The sequence below is a fragment of the Ascidiella aspersa genome, chromosome 9 (assembly GCF_963924565.1).
Source record: "Ascidiella aspersa chromosome 9, kaAscAspe10.2, whole genome shotgun sequence".
NCBI classification, from domain to species: Eukaryota; Metazoa; Chordata; class Ascidiacea; order Phlebobranchia; family Ascidiidae; genus Ascidiella; species Ascidiella aspersa.
In genome coordinates this window covers 26,001,461-26,024,107 of record NC_139455.1, presented here as the reverse complement: position 1 = coordinate 26,024,107, position 22,647 = coordinate 26,001,461, and the positions used below count along the sequence as shown (strand labels likewise).

Below are 22,647 nucleotides of genomic sequence, written 5' to 3'. Positions count from 1 at the left end.
TCGAGCGTTATGTTGATAATGCGGACAATACGTTGGCACTGCCTTTAATGTGGACATGCTTGGTTCAATCTGACTGTGGTAACACTAGCGCCTTTTCAACTCTCATGTCGCTATTGAACTGAACCTCAAAGCTGTGGGTTTAGGCAGGGGAGGATATAAGATCTCTGCCTGAAAAATCTTTGGCTGTTTTTGTGATCTGCTTGGATAAAAACTGTAAAATGAAGCTATTGTAGCTTTGAACTTTAAGGCTTAACAGTGCATTAAAAAATCAAAAATTGGTAAACTCGTGCGCACATAGCTTACAGTTGCCATAACTTATGCACAGTTCTAGTAAGCCCTTGCACAGTTCTGTTTAAGCCCCTCCAACACTCGGTAAATAGATACATATTTTAGACAAAAATCGTTTTTCCAGTCTAAAACAACTGTAGTGGCTACAGTACGAACAGCATATCTTGAGATGCTAACCATGGAATAGTTTTAAGTTTGTTGACATGGCAAGTTTATTGTATGCTGTCACTAAACTTGGTTAACTTTGGAGCATAATATTTGGAGGTTTGAGTTAGTCGTAGTAACAATATCAACGCAAATATAAATGTTGGAAAGGAATAAAGATTTATTCGGAACGTTAAAAATGTTACCTACTTCTGTATGGGCTTTTGTTTTCGAGATACTAAGCATTTTGGCAGATCGGTGCAAGAGATGTGTGTTATGCGCATTTCGTCGCATTAATGAAAACTTGTTGACAATAAAAAACACGGTAGAACAAAGTTACTGCATTTTGTAAAACCGGAATGAGAGTAGAATTAAAATTAGGCCATAACAGCGATCTTTAAATATATTGTAGTTCGAATTATCGACTATTTGCTAAAGTTTGTTTAATGAGATGATTGGAGTGCCTCTTTGTCATGTTGAACCCCATTTTAACCCTAGCGCTAACCGCATAACCTCACCCCACCTTACCCAAAACCCAACCCTGAATCCACAAAACCCTGCCAACGTCATTCATTGTTCCACTGCGATACTACAGTTCGATCCTATGTATGTTTAACGGACCGTGACGCGTTAGTAATTTGATGATTATTAGCGTTGAACCTTGCTATTACACTTAAATGTGCTTAGGGGGTGCTCTGGGTAAATTTTAAATTTTTGTTGGAAAAAAACAAGACACTTGGCAATGCATGTGCTTTATACCATTGCCGCATGTCCAATTGTCCATTCGTTTAATACTGCGGTTCCTGGTTTGTTTTCACCTGTTTTTTTTTTATGGTAGAAACAAACGGTTTACCTCTATGGGATAGGCAATGCAATCCCAGATAGTATTGTCTTATCTTATATTGCCAAAGTCTAAAAAATAGACTTTCAGAGTAACGCATTTGCATAATTTCTACAAACACACCAAGATGCGTGTGCATTGTTAAAAAGACTAGAAGGGTCTAACCGCGTTTTGTTGTTAATATTTTCCAAATTTTTATTCATTAGTTCGTCACCATGTACTATTGTGTCGTCATAAGCTTTATTTCCCTTTTAGAGTGTATTTATCTAACCGTCACATTTATTGTGTTTCAGATTCCCCGACTAATTTAAATATCGCATGACGTCATGATACGTACCGCTCATAGGACGTACTCGGCCGAGCCTGGCGCGAAGTCGGATCCGAAAGTTTCCGAATTCACGCGAACACCAAGCAACCGCTGGAGGTCGTCATTAAGGTCGACGGCCAAAGACAAGAATGGGACAGCCCCTAAAGCGAGGTAAGGTTAACCATTGTTGAAACAAGTCATTTTAAAAGTGCGCGAATCATAAGTCATTTGTAAAATAACTTAAGAGGTGTTCAAGCCATTAGCTTTAAAATGCAGTATCCCCCAAAAAGTCCAAAACAAACCTAAGATCTAACTTCACAACACAAAAAATCTTCTGCTAAAAACTTAATTTGCATGAACTTTGGGGGAGGGGGTCTCGGGGGGGTCTTACGATATGGATAAAATATACAACCGGCAGTGTAACAGATTAGATCCTGATATAAGCAATAAAATATTAATGTTACGTTGTAGCCACCCCGCTATATCGTTAAATGTATTTAAACTAAGATTTTACTTACAAACACCACGTTGAACAAAAGACAGATACTCGTTTTGGACGTCTCGTTATGACGTAACTTTGTGACGTCATCATAAAAAAGCTTGCGTTCCGTAAAAAAATATTCTACCTTAACCCTGGTTTATATGATGTCGGGTTTAAAACCACTGGGTTATGGTAACTTAAAGCCTACGCTCGTCAACTGTATGTAATGCACGTTTCATCCCCGGTTAAGCCATTGCCATCACTTTAATGCACCCTTGCTTGTATTTATTTGAATACGCTCATTACTCCGTAAACATTGCACGTTGTGATTGAACAAACAAACCGTTGTTTGGCAACAAACAAACATTGTTTATCTAACATTCAATAATGGATCGATATGAGGTTAGGCTTTATAATGGATGTCAGACCTCACATAGGCATTAAAAGGCAATTAGGCCCGGGATAAGCCAGTTATAGATGTAGTGGCCTGGTATATATTGAAAAGTCAAGTTAAACTTGGTTCTAATTTTAAATTTATCAATACTTTATCAGTGGAAGAAACATACTGTTAATTAGAAAACTTGTACTGAAGGTAAAATGATTTTTTTAGGCATTTGTTTTTTATCATCTTCTAAAAAGACAATGTTAAAGAACTCTGCAATAATCTTTTGTCAGCTTTAAGTTTACATTCTTAGCTGATTTGGCAAGACATTTATAAAACTAAAAGCAGTTAAAAAAAAACAATCGCAGTGTCTAATTTTTAGTGATTTTTCGTTCAAAAATGCCAAAAAACCTCGTGTACTTTATGTAACATAACGTTATAAAAGTTACTGTTGAATCCGGAACAGGTTTGATGTAGTTTACGATTTGTCGTGTATAACTTGGATAGCTCGTTGATCAGTAAAGTCTAATTGCTAGCGTCTGCTTGAGCTAATATTGACCATCCGATAGCTTTTGTATGGTGAGCGTCTTGAGAGTTCAGTACCATGGCCTGTAAGTTAACTGGCAGTTTGTATTCAAGCTTTCGTACTTAGTTGGAGCCTAGCTGTTCGATGAAAAAGTTTGAGCAATTGGTTGAAGCCTAAAGCTAAAGAATTTGCAAAAACATTCGGTTTGCTCGCCTATTAAAACTACACATTTGGCGCAAAAAAGTAGGTTTTATGTATTGTCTAAAGCTTTCCATGTGATGTCTTGTATAACAGTAACTTCATGCTGTACCGTTTGAGTTGAAATAAAAACTTGCTCAATACTAATGTGTGGATAAAGTTGCGAATATCAATAATGATTTGACAGCCAAGTTTAGGGCGACGTTCAATTGGTAAGGTTATAGCTAGCAGTTTATTTCCGGCACATTTAATGTCGCTGTTGTTTCAGTCGTCTATGAGCATCAAAGATTAAAGATTACCAAATCAGTGAAATAAAGCGGTTCAATCTCGAAAAGGAATAGAGTCGAAGCATATTTTTTAGAGGTAACTTCTGTTTCCACTATTCACTATATTTGACATCTTAATGCCGTGTAATATAAAGCTTTAAAGCCAGTGGTTTTGGCCTCTTGGTGAATTTAAGTGCTTAGTAAGGAGCAATTGTAAAGTTGGAATAAAATTTTATATAGGTCCATCATTGACCAAATTCCTTGCTACTGCATTGTTTGGTCTCCCTTCAGTAAAGGTTATATGCGTGAGGTTAACTGTGCATTTCCACACCACGCTTATGGGAATACATTCGCCCAAAGCACTTTGTCCCTGGGGAATCAACTCCTACCTACAACCATTGCCAGGTTCAGTTCAACTACAGTAGAAGTGGATTGTAGAGCAGTGATATTTAGCTAGTTTGTTAGGCGGAGAGGCGCTGGAAGAATTTCGCTTTTCAAGCACAGTTTTAGTGTTTTATTTTGTTAACCTTGTGAAGCTGTGATACTTTATTGAGGGAGTGTAACAGGCCGGCCAGTTGGTAAAGTAGTATAGGTTATTGTTTGTTTTAAAGTATGGTATAAGTTTTAGTTGTTGTTTAGAACTTTTTTTAAATACTTAAATCGTGGTATCTTGCTCCAAACTAGCACCAGGAAAACTTGTGATGTGATGTGAAATTCTTCACCATCAGTTGAAAACATGGTCAAAATGCTACCTACTTCTGTATGGCTTCATTCGAATTAAGATATTCTGACGATGCCTTGATTGGCGAAATATAAATATATCTTTTAAGATCTGTTTATTGTTTCTGACCTAAATTGCTAGCTTTGCTTGAGTATTTTGCTGTTACTTCTGTATGGGATTTGACATTCTTATTACGTCTAACCACAACCGCCAGCCATTATACTCTAATGTTGTTAAACTTTTTCACTAAAAAATGTTAATCATCCTCGTTATTTTTTGCAGCTTTCGTAACTTGACTGGCAAAGAGAACTTGGTCGATATGGATCGCTCGTCAGCTGAAAGCAAAACTGCAAAGAATGAGAAAAGTTTGACGCGAAAAAGCGAGAAAAAAGAGGAACTAGCCGAGAAGGCCAAGCGCAAATTCATCGAGAACTTGAGCAAATTCCAGCGGGAAAGTTCCAACACAGATGCGGCTAAACCTTCGCCCTTCCAACGATCTTATAGGAAGGATGGGAAGGGCGATAACAACGTTGCTGGAAGATACAGGCAATCTTGCAGGTGGGATTAGTAGATATATTAACTGAGTGCTTAAATCGTTTACTCGTGTTTTTAAATCCAGTTTCTCTAATGAACAATTCTCTTGGGTGGGCAATTATTTTTGACAGGGGTATAAAACCGCATGAGAAAATGTCTCGGAGGGCACAAATCGCTCTTAAAACAATAAAATAAAGTGTTATTCCTTAAGAAAGCTGTAGTTATTCTGGCAACGGTAACTACACAAAGATCAACATTTTTCAAATGAAAGAGCGACTGAATGATATTTGCCGTGAGTTCGAACCTCACCAAGGCTATGGTTTATGGAAGTAAGAAATCCTTACCTTCGTTTTTTATAAATGGCTAACTAAGTCTATAAATGACGCCCCTTGAAAAATAGCCTTTGGAAGCAAAGCTATTTTAAGAGCATTATTTTATAAGCATTTCATCAATACCATTTAAGAATAACAAATAAACTTACTCTGTCTATTAATACGAAATATATTCCAGGGCTCCTCCAGTGGCCAAAGTTGATACTTCCAACCCTGGATTTCGAAGATCTTTGAGGAAAACCTCATCCAATGAGAACCAAGATAAAAAAATTCAACCAATCACCAATCGAGCTAAACTGACGTCACGAAGTTCCGAGAGGTGAATTGTGATGTAACAAATCTGGTTCTCAAATCACAAAGATTTTACCCATAAAGACTTTTTGCAGTTACTATTGCAACTGATTCATTTATCCAACTCAACATTTACTATTTATTTGTTAACATTTAAAATATATTTATCCAAACTTTTCAGGTCGATGAAATCGAAGCCTAATGACGTCAGAGATGACGAAAGCGACCTTTCTTCAACCGCTGGGAGCGCTAAAGGGGTCGGATCACGTGAGTAAAAACTCATTCCTCAATGTTTGATAAAAATGTGTAAAAGTTCGATATCGTTGTGTAATCTGTTTTGAGGGCCAAAACCACAGTTATATTCAGGATTCGGGTTATAGGCGTAAGATGTTAGTATTTTTGCACAGGGCTGTCGGACAAAGTCTTACGTAGTCTTATTAGGGTCCCGGTTCCGGCCTTATAAGTAAAACATTCCGTCAAGCCCCGACTCTGACTCAACAATCCTGTATTCCACCCAACTGAAATAGGGGGTGCATATAGAATTCCACCCGTAGGACTTTTATGACGTTTAACATGGATAGAAAAGAATTCATCCACTGCTGTTCGTAATTATCTTCGAAATTCTGTACCCTATAGATTAGTTTCACAAGCGCTTTTTGTAACTTTCTTTAGTTCAGCGGTTCCCAAACTGGGGTCCGCGTACCAAGTGGGGTCTGTACAGCAGTTTCAGAGGGTACGCAATGAGAATTAGTCTTAAAGTTTTTAAAGATTATTAGTCTTTAGTTATGCTTTATTATTCGATTATATACCATGTTTTATGATGTTTTTTGTAGCATCATAAAGCATCTATTAGGCTGAACTATACCTGCTATAAGCGAATCGTTCGCATTAGTTAGAAAGTTGTTATATTGAAAGAATCGTGACTGCACTAGTGTACTACAAGAAACATATGTCAACTGACCCTTGAATTTTTATAGAGCCGCGAAATTCCAAAATAATTGCAAAGGATCAACAGGCAATTTTTTAGATAAGTTTGTGAACCGCTGTTCTAGTCCCGACTTCGTAGCCACACACAAACCTAAATCAAAGTTAAATGTTTTCACTTATCAACTTAAACCACTTTAAACCGAAGTTATTTCCCCTTAGTTTCTTCCCGACCAACTTCAGCTTCGTCCAACGTATCCGACTCTCGTGCACCGTCTAGCGGCAGCAAGAAACCGACTCGAGCCGAGCTTGCAATGGAACGTCACATGGAGCGCATGCGCAAAGCAGCGTCGCCCACAGCAACCGCCACGCCTGGCGCAACTGGCGGTAGTCATGGAAACCATCCCGTCGCAAGGTAAACTTTTGATAAATAAAATAAAAATGTCGATAAATTGGTATTGGGAGTGTCTCTTGTAGTTACACAAATTGACTTTCATCAAAATCAGGAAAAATGTGGTTGCAGATTATAAAGGCGGATAATACAATGTTATAATAACTTACCTTTATAAATGAAAAGAGATAAACGGCGTAAATTTTTCCCATGTTGTAATAATTTTCCTCTACAAAAAACCTAATTGGGCTTCAATAATTACATTTATGAACATGCAATAGTTCTGTATTGTATTTACTTGTTACATTAACTTTGTATAAAATCGCGTTTATGTGATCTTTTAATGATTTAACGGAATTATACTTTTGCTAAAAAATAAATTAGATGTCTCTTAATAATTGTTCTCCAAACATTTTAGAAACACATTTAAGTTTAAAAGTCACATTTTTTGCTCAAATCAAAATCAAAATGTTTTGGTAAAGGACAAAATCTCGGCAGCTGATCGATTGTGACGTAACAAGCAACACGGGGTCAGCCAAAGTTCAGGCTAAAAAGGAAATATTTCAAGAAGAAAAAACTTCTTCTTTGAGCAAAATTGACGAAGGTAAAACATTCTGGTGACGTCATTTTGAACATGAATGTCTTATACTTTCTAACTCTGCTTGACTTATTCTCATTTATATTGAGAAAGGGATTATTGGCAAATGTGTCAAACCTTTTTCTTATTATGTTTTCTACTTTTGGGAAGAAATTTTCGTTCTAACAAACTGCGACGTACATTTTAACTAATTATATACTAAAATTTTTCTACTAAAAACTGTTGTTTTTCTATTTTAAAGTTATGCATTTTTATATTATGCAGTTTCTTGTTTTTAACCTACTAACACTTCGTAGTTTTGTTTTTGTTTCTTTATTTTAACGTTTCCCGATTGCCTTTTTCTCGCATGCTCCTGTGGTGCTCAGGACTTAAACTTCTCTCGGTCGTCGATGATATCTTCAGTGATTTTAATTGGAGCAAACTCGAAGATCTTAACAATCCAAGCAAACGTAAGTAATTCCTTGAAGGGTGAGATTTTTCAAATTCCTTGTCATTTTCATTCATTTTCTTGAATGCGTAAAACTTATTTTTATGTTGTATTTTTCTTTTAACAACTGTATGTTTATTTTGTTGTTTTTTATTTATTTCTGTTTAGTGTGTTTTCAAATTAGGTAAATTTCCCACGCAAAGAAATGTAGTTTTTGCTCGGATTTTTAAAAGTTAGTGGTGAGTTATGAAAGTAAACACAACAAGTCTGAAAAAGACAAAATAATTAAAACAGGTTTTCGAGCTTTAAAATAATCTGGGCAGTTTTTAAAATGATTAATTGCCGGTTTAAGAAAAACATTGCAAATCCTACTTTTTTCATTAAGGTCCACATATAAAATTTGTGTCGAACTTCATTCACTTCATTTTTGTTAAACCAAAAAATATTAACATAATATTACACATTCTAAAATTGTCGTTAAGTGTGAAACTTTATCCAAATTTGGATTATATTTGCTCCCGACAAACAGTTCCGTTTAACTTTAACCGTTTTGGTTGTATGAGGAAATATGTCGCTGGCCGTAGTTTGGTGAACACTGTTTTAAAGTTGCATACACTTTATATTTTTTATTTCTTCTCAAAACGGTTAGAAATTTCCTCAACAAACTTGTATAAATTCTTCTTTGTAAACCTGTACATTTAAACCTTTCCCATGTTTATTATAATTATTGAACCTTACAGCAAAAAAATGACCACTTTATGTCGCCCCAGAGTCCCTGGAACGAAAATCTTCGAAGCCTTCCGAAAATCGGCGAACAAATGCGAAACCTTCCGAAAATCGGCAAACAAATCCGAAACCTTCCGAAGACATTTATCCGAAATCACCTCCAAGTTACGATTCAGTTAAAATCATCGAGGATAATGTCTTCACCAACGACGCAGGTTTGTTGAAAAGTTTTACATCTAGTTGTACAGATTTGTAGAAGTTTTCATAAATTTATTGTGATGACGTAGCGTTAAATATATTTGTTACGTCATTATATTGACGTCATCAGTATTGAGATTATTTTGCCAGATGTTTGTTTTTACTTTAGCTAAGCTAGGCTGATCAAATCAGTTTTGATATTCCATGGCAAAACGTAAAATTTAAGTTTTAGAAGGGGTTTTTAAACTGGGACCCATGGATTAGTTTTAGGGGGTCCACGAAGGCCTAAATCATAGTTTATTATGTGAAAAATGGCATAAACAAACCAAAAGTTTTAATCAATTTGGCGCCTTCCCCTTGAATACTTTGTTCAAGTTTCACATTTTTTTGACTGAAAATAGCAGATTTTTTGAGCCTATTTATTTTATGACGTCACTTTATAATCTTTAAAATAAATTCACGCTGTAAATATTCTAAAATAATTGCTGCATTCGATCGCAGACCATGGCGGATATAATCGGTTCCAATCCGATATTATCTGAATTCCCACGGTTGTGAGTTCAAATCCCACTCAAACCAAACTTCCAAACTGGTATTTCTTTCAAATCACTTTTAATTAAGTTAACGTTTCCACGAATTTCTTCAACCGAAACAATTGAACTGCCGACTCTTGTGACGTAACTATTGTCACTTTGTATTTGTGACGTCACAAGTGCCATTGTCTCCCTTAAGTGGCAGACTTCTCATTGGCTGAGTGGAAGGGTCTCTTTGTGTCGTAATAAACCTTGCTTCTGTGAATCTGTGATTTGTGTTAATTATGTCGTTTAGCGAGAATCTTGGTGATTTAACAACTGAGATGTTCATTATCGTTTGGTTGTTGAGTTTCAATCACGTATTTACTGTTAAGGCTGACCGTTTGGTGTTTTAGTTATTGAGGCATTTTTTTCTTTGACCTTGATTACATTTTCAGACGTTTAGTTGATATTTTATCGGAGTTTTTGCGATTTATGATGCTAAGAGAATAAGGTTTAATTATAGGTTACATGCAAAAAAACTGTTTTTTTTTTTAATATGAGTGGTAATTGCGGTATTTCTGTTGGATTTATTTCAATTGTTGAATTTCTTTATTTATTTTAACCTCCCGAACTAACGTTTTAAATTACAATTTTGGGAAAATGTCATTCTTCCGAAATCAGCGCTGATGATTTTTTAGCCAAAAATGCAAATTATATTAATATTGATAGTTCACTAAAACTATTCTGGTTTTCAAAAGGAAGGAATTGGAAGAGAAATGTCCGCTTGCAAAACTGTTTTCATAGCTGGTTTTTTAAAAAGGTATTGCAATCTTACAGTTACAGAATTGTTATTTAGTTTTAATATTACTGAGATTTATTTTACAAACTTACTGGAAGTTACGTGACCTCCGTTAAAAGTTGTGTAATGAAACCGACATAATTTTGTTGTAACTTCGCTTCGAAATGATCGTAAAGGTTTGAAAGCAAAATTGTGTCGTGATTACGTTTAAAGAGGTGCTTTGTGATGTCATAAGGCCATAAATAATTCAGTTGTCACCTCACAAAGTACATGTGTGCAGGTGTATATATAATCTAGCTTAGTTAAAGGTTTTTAGATTCGAAAAAGTAATAAACAGTCTGTAGTGTTTATGCTTATGGTGTTATTAGTAGAGATGCTAAGTATTATTTATTCGAAATATGATATACCGGCGATGTCGGCGAAATATATATATATTTAGGTAACCATCTATAAAAAAGTATCTGGCGTTGATACCAGTATTCTGCTGTGGCCTATTAGGAGTTGAGGTCGACTTTTATCTTAAGGGTTAAGGTGATTTCCAAAATCACATTTCCAGTGCAACAAGTTTAGCTAAATGCTGACATTTGACTGTTTGTTTGCATAATCCGACCGGCGATTGTATATTCCGCAGTCATGAGTTCGAATCTCACCCAAAATTAATAAATAGACGCTCTGTTAATAAATAGATAGTTATCATTATATTGGGAAACATTTACGATTAGTTTCGTAGCTCTTTATTTTATTTGACTTGCTACTATAAAAATCCATTCTTTATTGGACTGTATTTTAAAACGGGTTATAGCGAGAATTTTCGCATAAGCATTCAATATTATTACTACGTAACAATTCCACTAAGGTAGTGGATATCTTGCTTGATAACATTTGATGTTGTTCTGGGATTCCATCTAATTTGCGCTTTTCAATAATAAGACCACAATTTTGGAGTTATTTCGCTTATCCAATGATTGCAGTGCTGGCAGAATAAGGATATGCACACACACAGTGTTTCGAAAATTGGCCAATATCGATAGTGTAGCCGACATATGGAATATTGCTACTGTATTCTGGGTTTAAAGGTGTTTTATTTGTTTAAAAAAATTCATAATGTTGCCTCGTATAGTATTAACGAAATAACTCCAGGCTCTTATTGAGACGGTGATTTCTGCAAAGTGCATACTCTGCAACATTTGTTCCAATAAAAAGAATAAAATGCGTTAAACATTGTTGCTGTAAATATCCAAGCAACGTTTTGACAGTTTTAACGTAAAATGCGCATCAAATGATCTAACAAGTTTAGCTACTTTCTTAGTTGTTAGGGAAAAGTTGATAATACAACAGTATAATAGGCGAAGTTTAAACCTTTAAAAAACGTTTCCCAGATTTTTATTGAAACATATCCGACCCACAGATGATGTTGTCTTGCATTTTTAAAAGTGCATCGTTTAGTTTCACAACGTTTCACGCCCAACCGCCGAACCTTGCACTCTTACCAAATAAGGAAGCCACAAACAAACTTTAACAATGCCAATTGTGACGTTTAATTGTCTCCGGGGTCATTAGCGAGTCGTAACAGAATTGTCTTGACTTGTTAATGGCGGCAAGTTAATGTTTAGAAACCTGTTGCTGCAGTTAGATAGGAATAGTTGACCAGGTGGTTCTAAGCGTGTAACTTGAGAATATTTTGTATATATTTAAATTAGGCACCTATATGCAGCTATTGTTTGTCAGATTTTTGTGTATATTAGATTTATAAAAAGGTTTGAAACTGTTACTTTATTTTTCATGTTATAAGGTGGAATAGGATAATTTTGTGCGTGATTCCACTTAAAAGTTGGACACACTGGTTATTTTACTGTTTTTTCAACCTTTTTTCGCGGTGACCAAAGTGCTAAGTGTGAGTGTGAGTATAACAGCGAAAGTTTAATAAATATTGTTGAGAACCACTGTTATGCGTCTAGCCGTATGAACCAACCACAACAAGCGGCGTTGGGTTTAAAAACGATGGCTTGATTGAATTAATGCCAAATTTGGTTGCAATATTTAAACCACAGCTTCGTTATAAATATCTTTTCAGTATCCATGTTTGTCCGCAACCGTTTTTTCTACAAGTCAATCCATTTGTTATCTCACAATTACGTAACAGTTGATCTCAATTGTCAAGTAAACAATCGTATTGTTACGTTAACAACTTCCCGAATAACCTCGATTCAAATATTCTCGTTTCAGGCACTTTTGGTGACAAGGCGGAAATAATTGATGACTCACAATCGCCGGCACCCAAGTCACGTGATCCGCCACGCTCCAGTGAACACGCGTCACGTGATGATGACGTCGACATAAACTGCAGCGTCGAAGAGGCGATAAATACTTTCCGAACTTTATCGGAAGAAATCGATACTTTGAAGACGAGAGAATTCGGACAAAAGAAAAAGGCAAGCACAAAGAGCGAAGATAAATCCGGACCTGCACAGCACTCTGTTAAAGAACCAGAAAAATCCAAAGAAATTCACCAAACAACTAACAAAACTAAGTCTCCAAAAGCTGAAAAAGTCAAAAAATCGATCCAAGTGCAAATGTCATCGGTTAAAGTTCCAAAAAACTCCCAAATTGTGAACAAAAAGTCGTCAAAAACGCACAAGGCTGACGAAGCGTTGACAAGGGCGAAGCTGGAAGCTGAAAACAGCATCAACCGATTTTTTGAGAGTGAAGATAAAAGTGTGAGCGAAAAAAAAGTGGAGAGTTTCTTGACCGAACTCGAAAAACCGCCACAAACAACTACAAACTTCGCAAGTGGAGATTATTTACAACCGGGGATTCAAACAAAGCAAGCAAACGAAATTAAGCAGGAAAGAATTAATAAGCAAATGTTTTCCGACCTTGAACCTGAAAAAATCACGATAAAAAGCGAAAAATTTGTAAATCCAAAAGCGGACAAGCTAATTACAACCGCAGACCATCACCACCCTCAGCAAAACCACAAAAACACCAGAAAAACAAGCGTTTCAAAGCAAATTTCACGGCCAGTCAACAAAGAGCACCATCAAGTCAAGTCAGAAGTGACAAAAACCGAGTCGAAAGGTGTTTGTCGTGAAAACTTGGATTGTTCAGCCACTGCTAGCCACAACAGCAGCTCGGCTCAGCCCCAAGCAGGAAGCACTGCTCTCATCGGAAGTACGTCACTCTCCGGAGTGGGAGCCGAGGAGCAGAGAGGGGCAGTGACGTCACGCGAGAGGAGAGAAGGGAAAAAGGAGCGAGTTGCGATTGAGGCCGGCGTTCGTGACACAAGCGACTTTTCTGCTGCGACTGAGTCTCTTGCTGTGGACAGAAGTGAGCTTTCTAAAGGCAATTTCGGTTTGTTGGAGGAAAATTACAAAAAATTAAGCGAAACTTCGCGTTTTGTCGATTCAGTTCCAGTTGTTTCAGACTCAAAACCTGGTTTTAGCGATAACAACCAAGCAAAAAGCAAAGAAGCCTGGCCTTCTTTTGAAAACACAACTTTAAGTCAACAACAAACAGTTTCCGAGGCAGTAAAACCCCAGGAAAAGTTTGAAACCCAAGTTGAAGCAAGACCTGGAGCCCCACAAGGCCTCATTTCAGCCCCAGAACCCCCCAAAAGTGAAGCGATGTCTGTGCAAGCCAAGGTCAGGTTCAGTCAGCTGCCAGCTGCTGAACGAAGGGAAAGACTGAGGAAAGCTTTACTGAGGTGAGCGGTTAGGATTGCTGTTGTAATCTTGTTGGGCTTAAAATGAGTTTTAGCTTTTTAAGACAAACCCGCTCATTTTTCGTTTAATCTTAAATTTTATCCATCCATAAAAATACAGTGTTTTTGTGGACACAACTTTTTGTGTTAAAAATATAATTTATCAGCCTGACCTGTAACTACCGTACAATAGATACGTGATAAGCAGTTTTAGTTGTTATTTTACATTAACAAAACAATTTAAAAAAATTATTTATTTAAAAAGTATCGATAACTACCAAGAAATAAATGATCGAGAGTTCTCTAATTGTTAAAAATCAACGAGAAACTTATAGCCTTTACATTACAACAATGAAAAATTCGTTCACATATATAAAGCCTATTGCAGTTTATAACTTTTAAAATACCGCAAAATACCGTAACATTTTCCAACCTTTTCGCGCATATAATTATTACGTAACAATGCAAGTAACGCTTTCCCATTGTCAGATACGATGCAGCGATGGATTCGAGTTCGGACGAGTCTGTATTTTCTGATGCGAGTTCCTCCGATGAAGATGGAGATATTTCCTGGCTCGATAATAATGTGAGTTGTTGTAACTTTCCAAATATTGCTCGATACTGGGTAATATTATGGCTGTATAGTATCGGTCCTTGCCACCCGATACTAGGCTGATATGTTAACTCAAGTTAGTCAATAAAATTGAAAGCACTTGCTAACCTATAATGGCATAATGCCCGATACTAATCCTATATCGTATCGGTTTTTGTCCGCCCGATACTGGAGTAAGTTTTATCGTACTTGTCCTATTCTGATTATTATCTCTCTGTAATTGATACACCATTGGTGTTGGTCTTTGTCCGATATTTATTGATGTTGTATCATAACTTCCTGATCAATTTTGTAGCTGTGTATCACAATGGCGCTGTGGTGCTATTTAAATAATGTCTGATACTTTTACTGCATCGTTTAATGCTTGTCCGATACTAGGGTGGTATCATGTATCGTATCGGTTATCGCCCATTCGGTAGTAAGCTGTTAAACATCTGGTTTAAAAGTGATATTTTAGTTTTGTATATAAAAGTTTTCCAACCTTGGTTTGCGACCCTGCTGGTGGTGTGACTCGTAGCAGATTTATTTCCCAGTGAAAGTGCGCTTCTAAATATCTGAAGTTGGAGATTATTCTTACATATTGCCGTGCTCATTTTCTTAGAAAACATTTGTAATGTTAATTCATAGAAGGTCAATATAGCCGCTTCTAAGAAAGCTGCATTCGTTTTGCAAGTATTATTTCCAAATCTGCAAGTTCTATTTCCAATGTCAGTTTAAAGGCAAGTTATTTCTAAATTGTCGATAAAGGTGAGAAAATGGCATAATAGGGCCTGTTACTAAAACAAACCACTGTATAAAGCCAGGAATCTTAAAAAATTGATAAATAAAGCAACCTTAGCTCATAGGAAATAAGCATAGTTAAATAGCATTGGCTACTTTTACCACAAAGACACTACTAAGTAGGGTGGACCGGTGTTGCTAGTGCTTACAAAACATAGTCGGCCAACCGTAAGAATGTCAAAGCGCCTTTGGAAGTTCAATTCGCGGCTTAGTTGAATAAGAGGCTAATTGGTGGTATTTTTGTTCTTCACATCAACCAATAATATACGTTAGTTATCAGAAGTGAACCACAAAACCCAGTTTGCCCTAATAGTTAAGGAAATAACTATGTTAACTATGACTAAAATTCGTTAACTGAATGAAACCTACTTCTGTATGAGCTTTGGCATTCATACTTGCTGAGGAAATGTTTAAAAGCAGAATTTAGCAACTTTGCAAATTTCCATTTATTGGGTTTCACTTCCTTGCAGGACATTCCACACAACGTTTTAAAGCTTTGCATCAGTGGTTTAACAATATGCTGCTTGCTGTTACGTACAAATCACATACCTTTTAATTACGCTAGGTTATTTATCCCTGTGGTAAAAACATTGTTTTAAAAACATAGCTTTCAGCTTGTCTATATTCAAATGGACAAGTTATCAATGCTGAACAAAATTGGTAAATGAACAAGACAATTTGCTTCTTTTAAATAAGACCATTTTAATTGTCTGAAGGTTTGAAAATTTTAAGGTGTATTGAAAATAAAGAATTAAAGACTCTTCTAATAAATCTACAATGTTTGTAAAAGAGCTTGTACAACTGGTCTCTTTAAATTGTCGATTTAAACCGAAGTTTGTTGAAGCACTTAACTGTCGTGACTAGCTGCTATCACGTGACCTGTATGGGGAAGTGATGGTACGACTGACAGGAAGCTGATTGTTTGGTAACACAACCTAAACAATGCTGGCCATTATCGCCTCACAACACCTTTGCATGTTACAACTGTGACCTCACAATATAATTGACCCACTGTTATGTCATAAGAGCGGTTATTGTCGTTAATAATGGCGAACAATTAATTCGTTAAATTACGACGCGATGTCGCCTTGACGTCATTACAGTCTCAAGCTTGATAATTTAAGGATGATTTATGGTTGTTGGTTGTGGTCTTTTGATATTTTAAAGTTGACTGACCGTTGTAAATTTTAGATGAACCGCCACTATTTGCTTTGCGACAAGCTATAGTTGGTAGTTTATGACAGGAGTAGGTTGCAGTTTAAACCTTTCGGTCACTTTGGCCTTGTGCAACACCTTACATTCAGATATTTGGATGACGTAACTTTTATTCCAGCTATGTGTTTTGGTCTTGCAGCAGGGGCGTATTCCAGCCCCCCTCCAAAACTTCTTTTGCCCTTTATTGAAAAAAGTCTTTCGCCTAAAGGCGCCGTGCATCTAAAATAAAGTTTTGGAACAATATAAAGGCGTTTTTGTGTGAATCGTTAACTTTAACAAATAAACAAACTGTCAATCCTAGTTGCACACCTGTTAACCAGTTCTTTGTTTTGCCCTCATATATATTATTTTTTGGTGCACAAGTGACAAGGCTTACTTTGAGTTGAATATTTTTATGACTTCAGCACATCTTATGTTCCTCCACCCTGGCTTACTCATGCTTTCTAGGGCAAATGTTGAGTTTTGATTTATAAATGCATAATTAATATTTTAACAAACGCTTTAAAACAGCTGGATTCATCTTTCCAGCATGTTGATTGTCGATTGTTTCGTTTAAAGAAATGTGAAATTGTACAATTTTATCATTCATGGTCACCATTGTGTAAAACTGAGTGGATGTAGCAAATGCACCGAAGCAGTTACATTTTCAATATTTGTTAAATATATTTTGCTCGACCTACATAAAAAAGTTATTCAGAATCAAAATTTTAGGTTAGATTTTATTTTCAAGCAAGTACATTGGAATGAAATGTGAACGTAAACACAAAACAACAATATCAAAACAACATATTGTATATATGTGTGTCATAAAAAAACAACATTTTTTACAATACTGGGAACACAGGTTTTTCACGGACTCTGTGGGTACGAGCCACAAACGTTTTTAAAATATTGTTAATTGCAGGTTCAAACAACTTGTTAATCTGATGTATCAGAATAAAACACCAAATTGTCGGGCATTTCCCAGTTCATCTATTCATAAGATTTTCGAAACTTTGAACATTACTTAAAAATGTTTTTTATTCCTAGGATACAGATACTTCAAGTTCTTCTTACGGCTCAAGAAAAAAACTTCAAACCATTTCGGAAGCCAAACCACGTCACAATGGGGATCAACACACACGTGACGTCAAGGTCACGGAATCACGTGGTCCCAAGGTCACGGAATCACGTGACGTCAAGGTCACGGAACCACGTGACGTCAAGGTCACAGAAGAAGCACGTGACTCAGTCCCTGACGCGGGAAAACTAAAAGCGATCTGGGAAGTGAAGATAGAAGAGAGAAAAACGCCGGTTACCTCGCAGACCCGGAAAGATTTGAGCTCTGTGAGCGTGAATGACGTCAAGAGCAGCTTCGAGCGTCCCCCCTCGGAGCCGCAGACCCCCCCGGAACCGGTTGAGGGAAGTCGTAACGTGGGTTCGATGCTTAGTATGTGGGAGTCGAAGCAGAGTAGCAAGAAGTCAGCATTCGATGCTTCAACCGATGAAGCTTTCGACACAAACACGATGGGAAGACTCCAGGGAGCCAAGGCATTGTTCCACTCTATGAGCAAACAATCGCCCTCTCGATCGCCCAAGAGGTCCACTACTACGTCATCACCCAAAGAGAGCGTGACGTCATCAGACACGCCATCGCCTAAACAGAGCGTGACGTCATCGTCTTCGTCCTACGCTTCATTATCGCCAAAGGAAGAAACCCCGCCATCGCCGAAATATGACGTCATTGAAACTACCACTACGTCACCAAAGAGATCGCCCGTTGCCAAGCAACCGCCCAAGACCGTGATGACGTCACGACTACGAAAGCAGACGGAGAGTGACGTTTCTGATTTCGAAGACGAAGAAGGGCTCTCTGATGCGGACACGCTCTCGTCTACGTCATCATCGGATGACGACGCAAGTGACGTCAGCAACGTGAGGAGTATGTGGGAAAGACAATCGATCAAGAAATCGTAAGTTTTGAGTTTATTTTTTATTTTTAGAACACCAGGGGTATAATAATGAATCAGGCTGAGATTTACCTTTGCATCTGGTGAAAATAGCGTCTTGGACTAATTTTTTTAATGATCTGATAAGGACTATTTAAAAATTACTTGTTTACAATCTTTTTGTGGCAATGTCACGAATTACAACCTTATGTTTAAACAAATGCGTGGGAATATTTTAGAGCGGAAACATATAAAACACAACTTCCCACGATTTTTATCAATTGTCGGATGCTAGGATTGCGCAATATATGTGGTTACGTCACAATAGCATGAATTGATTCCTAAAAAGTACATTTCGGCATATTTAGAATTTTCGTTCGTAGTTACAGTTAATAACCCGCATTAAACTGGTTCACTTCTGGCCCTGCTAATAGAGGAGGTCTACAACCGCTTGCTTTTAAAATTATCAGTATCCTTGTTTATAAATGACCATTTAAACGCGAAATTTGCACGCTTTTCGTGTGGTTTTATAATTATTTATTTAGTTACTGGACATAACTTGTTACTTAGTACTCATTAAAGTTTCAACCACTTTCACCAATACAATGTTGGTAGAAAATCAGTTTTAAAATAAGCAAAAGCGATTCAGGTTCGTCATTTTGCTCAAGAGAACCACCTAATGGATCTAAATTACCATATTTGACCAAAAATATTTACATTCAAATAAATTTGAATTCAAAGATACACCAGATTTATATTGGCAAAAATAATGACACTTAAAAAAAGTTATTTTACAATGTTTCGAGCTAAATTTTCATTTTTTTGACAATATTGAAAACAAGACATAAAAAATCGCCACCTGTGCCCGACCAGGTCAATTGGGTAAAATAATCCACATAATTATAAATTGACCACTTTTAAACCACTTTAATAATCACCACTTTGTTCGCAGGTCGCCATCGAGCAACGGGGATTCCCCATCGGGACATGACGTCACGCCATACACAAGGTAGAAAGTCGAGTTTAACATCAGCTTACTCAGTCAGGCCAGGGACCACCGTTAGGCGATCTTTGTTTGCGAATAAGGACGTTTTGTGACGTCATAATACGAGATTAAGACGTAACACACAAGGCGATTGTTAAACGTTGATGTCTTTGTATTTTCTTGTGTTATTTTCCGTTTTGTTTGGAATGTTTTATAGTTTTGCATTTTCATGACATCGACGAAATTATTTGAATGCAATCTTTAGAAATAGTAATTTTATTTTTTGCGGATTGTTTTTGCTTTTTGTCGTAAAACGACGCAAACGTTTCTGACGTAATAAGAACCAAGTGCAATCCATTGACGCAACAAAGTGTGTTTGTTACGCACAAAGGAAACTGCGACAAGAACTCAAGAGAAAAGTTTAAGCGAAGTAAGTTGTAACTTTGCCCGAAATGTCTCGACTGAGAAATATTAATCGTTATTTCGTGACGCACTTATTGGAACTGACGTCATACGCCGCCGGAAATTATTTTTGTGCTCCGCGTCGAACCTATTGCTCTCGCGATATTCTTCAACTTTTTGTCTTTTAATTATTGCTGTACAAATCCTATTTAAACCGATTAAAAGCGTTTTTATGAAGCATCGATGTATTTAGCGAACTAGTTTCATTGTGACGTAATTGTAATTAGCGTTGTTACATCATAGCGCTTACTGCCCATCCGCTGTTTTATGCACTTCTGTAAATGCTTTGTTCTATACATGACGTCATGATAGCACCTATTATGTTATATACAAGTTCTTTGTTTGGCCATAATTGCAAAAAATGCAGTAAATTATCGCCGCATGGTGTCGCTATATACACACCGGTTTTATGCATTGTTACGTCATTATCACAATTTGTTCTCATTCATATTCACATAATGCTAATTATTATCATATGCGTTCGAGATTCAACTTTTTTGTGTGTGTCGTAATAAACGGTTTTATTGTAACTATTGATTGTTGCGCGTTTAGCTAGAACAGGCCAGGGTTTAGATGTTTATTGATAAACTATATTATTACGTCATAAACAAGGTTTATGACGATTTTTCTTACGTTTTTATTTGTAGCCACAAATGCTGTTGAATTGCGAGGAACAATCCCTTAAACCCGCAAAAACACAGTGTTTGGATGTTCGTTTGTCTGAGGGTAAAAATGTAAAAACTAGCAAAGCCAAATCGCTTGAAATATAATTTCAAACATTTTGGGGGAAAACGTTAAGCTGTTAACTGGTTGGTGTGAACTACGTACAGAACAGAAAACGGCTATTGCTAGAATTCGGCCTTACACTTGGATTTGGGAACTAAGGAAATAAAAATAAACACTTTTAACTAATAGTCAATAATGTCATAACTTCAATCCTCCTCCCTAATGCCCGACAAGCAACATGTAAACAACATAATATGCGGCACACATTTAAAAAATACTGCGAAAAATAAAATAATTTGAAAATTTTCTTGTAGAAGACTCTAGTTTTAGATCTACTAGTTTGTGATTAATAGTGTCTTCAAATTTAGCTTGCTGCATATCTGTATAAAAAACTTGAAAAAATAGTTATACCAATGGTTTCTAGTTAGCTTAACGTGTTCATGCGTTTTCAAAAAGTTGCTTGTTATGACCTTCAGTCGGACACTTCAAGGCAACATATATTAAAAGTTTGTTGCAGAATAGAGCTTGTTTTTTTGCTGACGAGTTTTAAATTGTTACTTTAGATTTAAATGAAGCTCACAAGTTAACAAAAACTTGAAAAAGACTAACAGCAGCATACCCATCTCTCGAGGTACTTTGTTGTCACGCGTCACACAGTTAAAATATAACTAGGTAAAATAAAATAAAGTGGGACTTTGCTTATAGAAGTCTGTAAATCTAGTTTTAATCCTACATTCGCGTTATAATCATGGTTGAAATTGGTCAACAAATGTTGCAACACTTATTTGAAACGCCAAGTGGTAGTTACCAACTAAGTGGTACTTGATGTAAAACTGTTTAAATAATTCACAACAATGGACAGTTTATAGCTTTAAGCGTGCCAAATAGGAAGGCTCCATTTCTTTTATTGCTTGTGCAGCGCCCAATTGTAATTAGACTTGGGCTGCAAAAAACGAACTTTTATAACATGAAGGTGGAAGAACACAGTGGGCTATTTACACTTCGTTCATTTTCATTTAGTATGTATGCTGGTCATAATTTCCGCTGCATTTTTAGCAAACTTTAGTGTTTATTACTGGGCCTACGATAACAACTAAAATGTAAATAGTTTTCATTTAACTCAAGTAAAATAGTATTTCACACAGATGCAGGACTTCTGCTGTAAAATCCAGCTTAGTTGCACAATATGAATTCATGATTGTAGAGAATTTATTGATTCATTATTAAATTTATAAGATATAATGCGAGGCAGTATTCCTTCAGTTCAGAAACAACAAAAGTATTTTCAGATTAAATCTATTTGTAATTCTCAGTTTGTTAGGCACCAACAATATCCGGTTTGCTGGACGCGATGTTGTTTATCAAGTAACAATCTTCCAGTGTGACAAACAATTGGAGTTCCATTGTCATGTTATTCTTCAAATATTTACCGCCGACAATTGTTTGCGATGCTCTGTGATCAAACAGGGCTTCTTTGTGACGTCACTAAGGCCTGGGATAGTGTAGAAGCTGGTAGTAGTAGTGGGGTCATCGAACTTTATTACTGGAACGTTCAGACCTTTACAATCAGCGTTAGGAGTTACTTGGTCTAAATGTAAAGCATTATATCTAGTACAATGTGGATTATCCCAGTTATAGGTATACTTGTGCAACTAGTGTAGGTTACATATATCTGAAAGAACAGCAAATTTTTAAAGATTTTGGAGGACGTTAAAGAAAAGTCAGTAGAAGTTAACCCACCAGGTAATATGTTTTGGGCGCTAATACTTAAAACCTCTGTTCGTTGGTATTTATTGTAAGATGCGTTTAAATGAGTTGTAGCAACTGGCTTCAATTTACTCGCCATTCATTTAACCTATAGTTAGCCTATCGGCCTTATTTGTAATAAGGTAAATGCCATTCTTTGTAAAGTCAAGTTTAGGCTGCCAACTGATGCCGACCAAATGTTCATACATCGAAGTAAATCATTGTCCAAATCGTTAATCAATTAAAATCGTTAATCAAACGTTAATCAACGTATTGCGTTTTATATATTAGTACTAGGGGTGTTCGGTACATTTTATTCCAATAAATCCGATATTTTGTAAAAAAAATTATCGCGACCCGATACCAAATGACGTCATTACCATACTCAAATAAGCAAAAAAAATGAATTTGAAACGTCTAATTTTTGTAAGGTCACCAGCCAAAAATTTGCTTTAGTTTAGTTGCCTCCAATCGTTAACCTACTTTGGTTTGAAAAATTGCTCTTCAATGTATAAATTACTGCGTCGGATTGCAAAACATTGCTGAACTTCCCAATATTAATTAAGCATCGGATCGTAACCGACACTACTGTCGGACCGGCTC

At 36.5% G+C, this 22,647-nt stretch overlaps 1 protein-coding gene across 1 annotated transcript in view; it reads left to right on the top strand.

Annotated features, from left to right (window-relative positions):
• The first annotated feature begins 1,599 nt into the window (after positions 1-1,599).
• LOC146134674 (uncharacterized) overlaps positions 1,600-22,647 on the top strand; it is a 53,184-nt gene continuing 32,136 nt past the window's right edge. Inside the window, exons 1-12 of the mRNA XM_083397876.1 lie at positions 1,600-1,751; positions 4,437-4,712; positions 5,199-5,339; positions 5,493-5,578; positions 6,458-6,650; positions 7,109-7,230; positions 7,590-7,673; positions 8,422-8,592; positions 12,116-13,592; positions 14,079-14,175; positions 17,227-18,149; positions 19,078-19,134. Of these exons, the coding sequence (XP_083254002.1) occupies positions 1,600-1,751; positions 4,437-4,712; positions 5,199-5,339; positions 5,493-5,578; positions 6,458-6,650; positions 7,109-7,230; positions 7,590-7,673; positions 8,422-8,592; positions 12,116-13,592; positions 14,079-14,175; positions 17,227-18,149; positions 19,078-19,134 (3,779 nt within the window). The remainder of the gene's footprint in view (positions 1,752-4,436; positions 4,713-5,198; positions 5,340-5,492; positions 5,579-6,457; positions 6,651-7,108; positions 7,231-7,589; positions 7,674-8,421; positions 8,593-12,115; positions 13,593-14,078; positions 14,176-17,226; positions 18,150-19,077; positions 19,135-22,647) is intronic.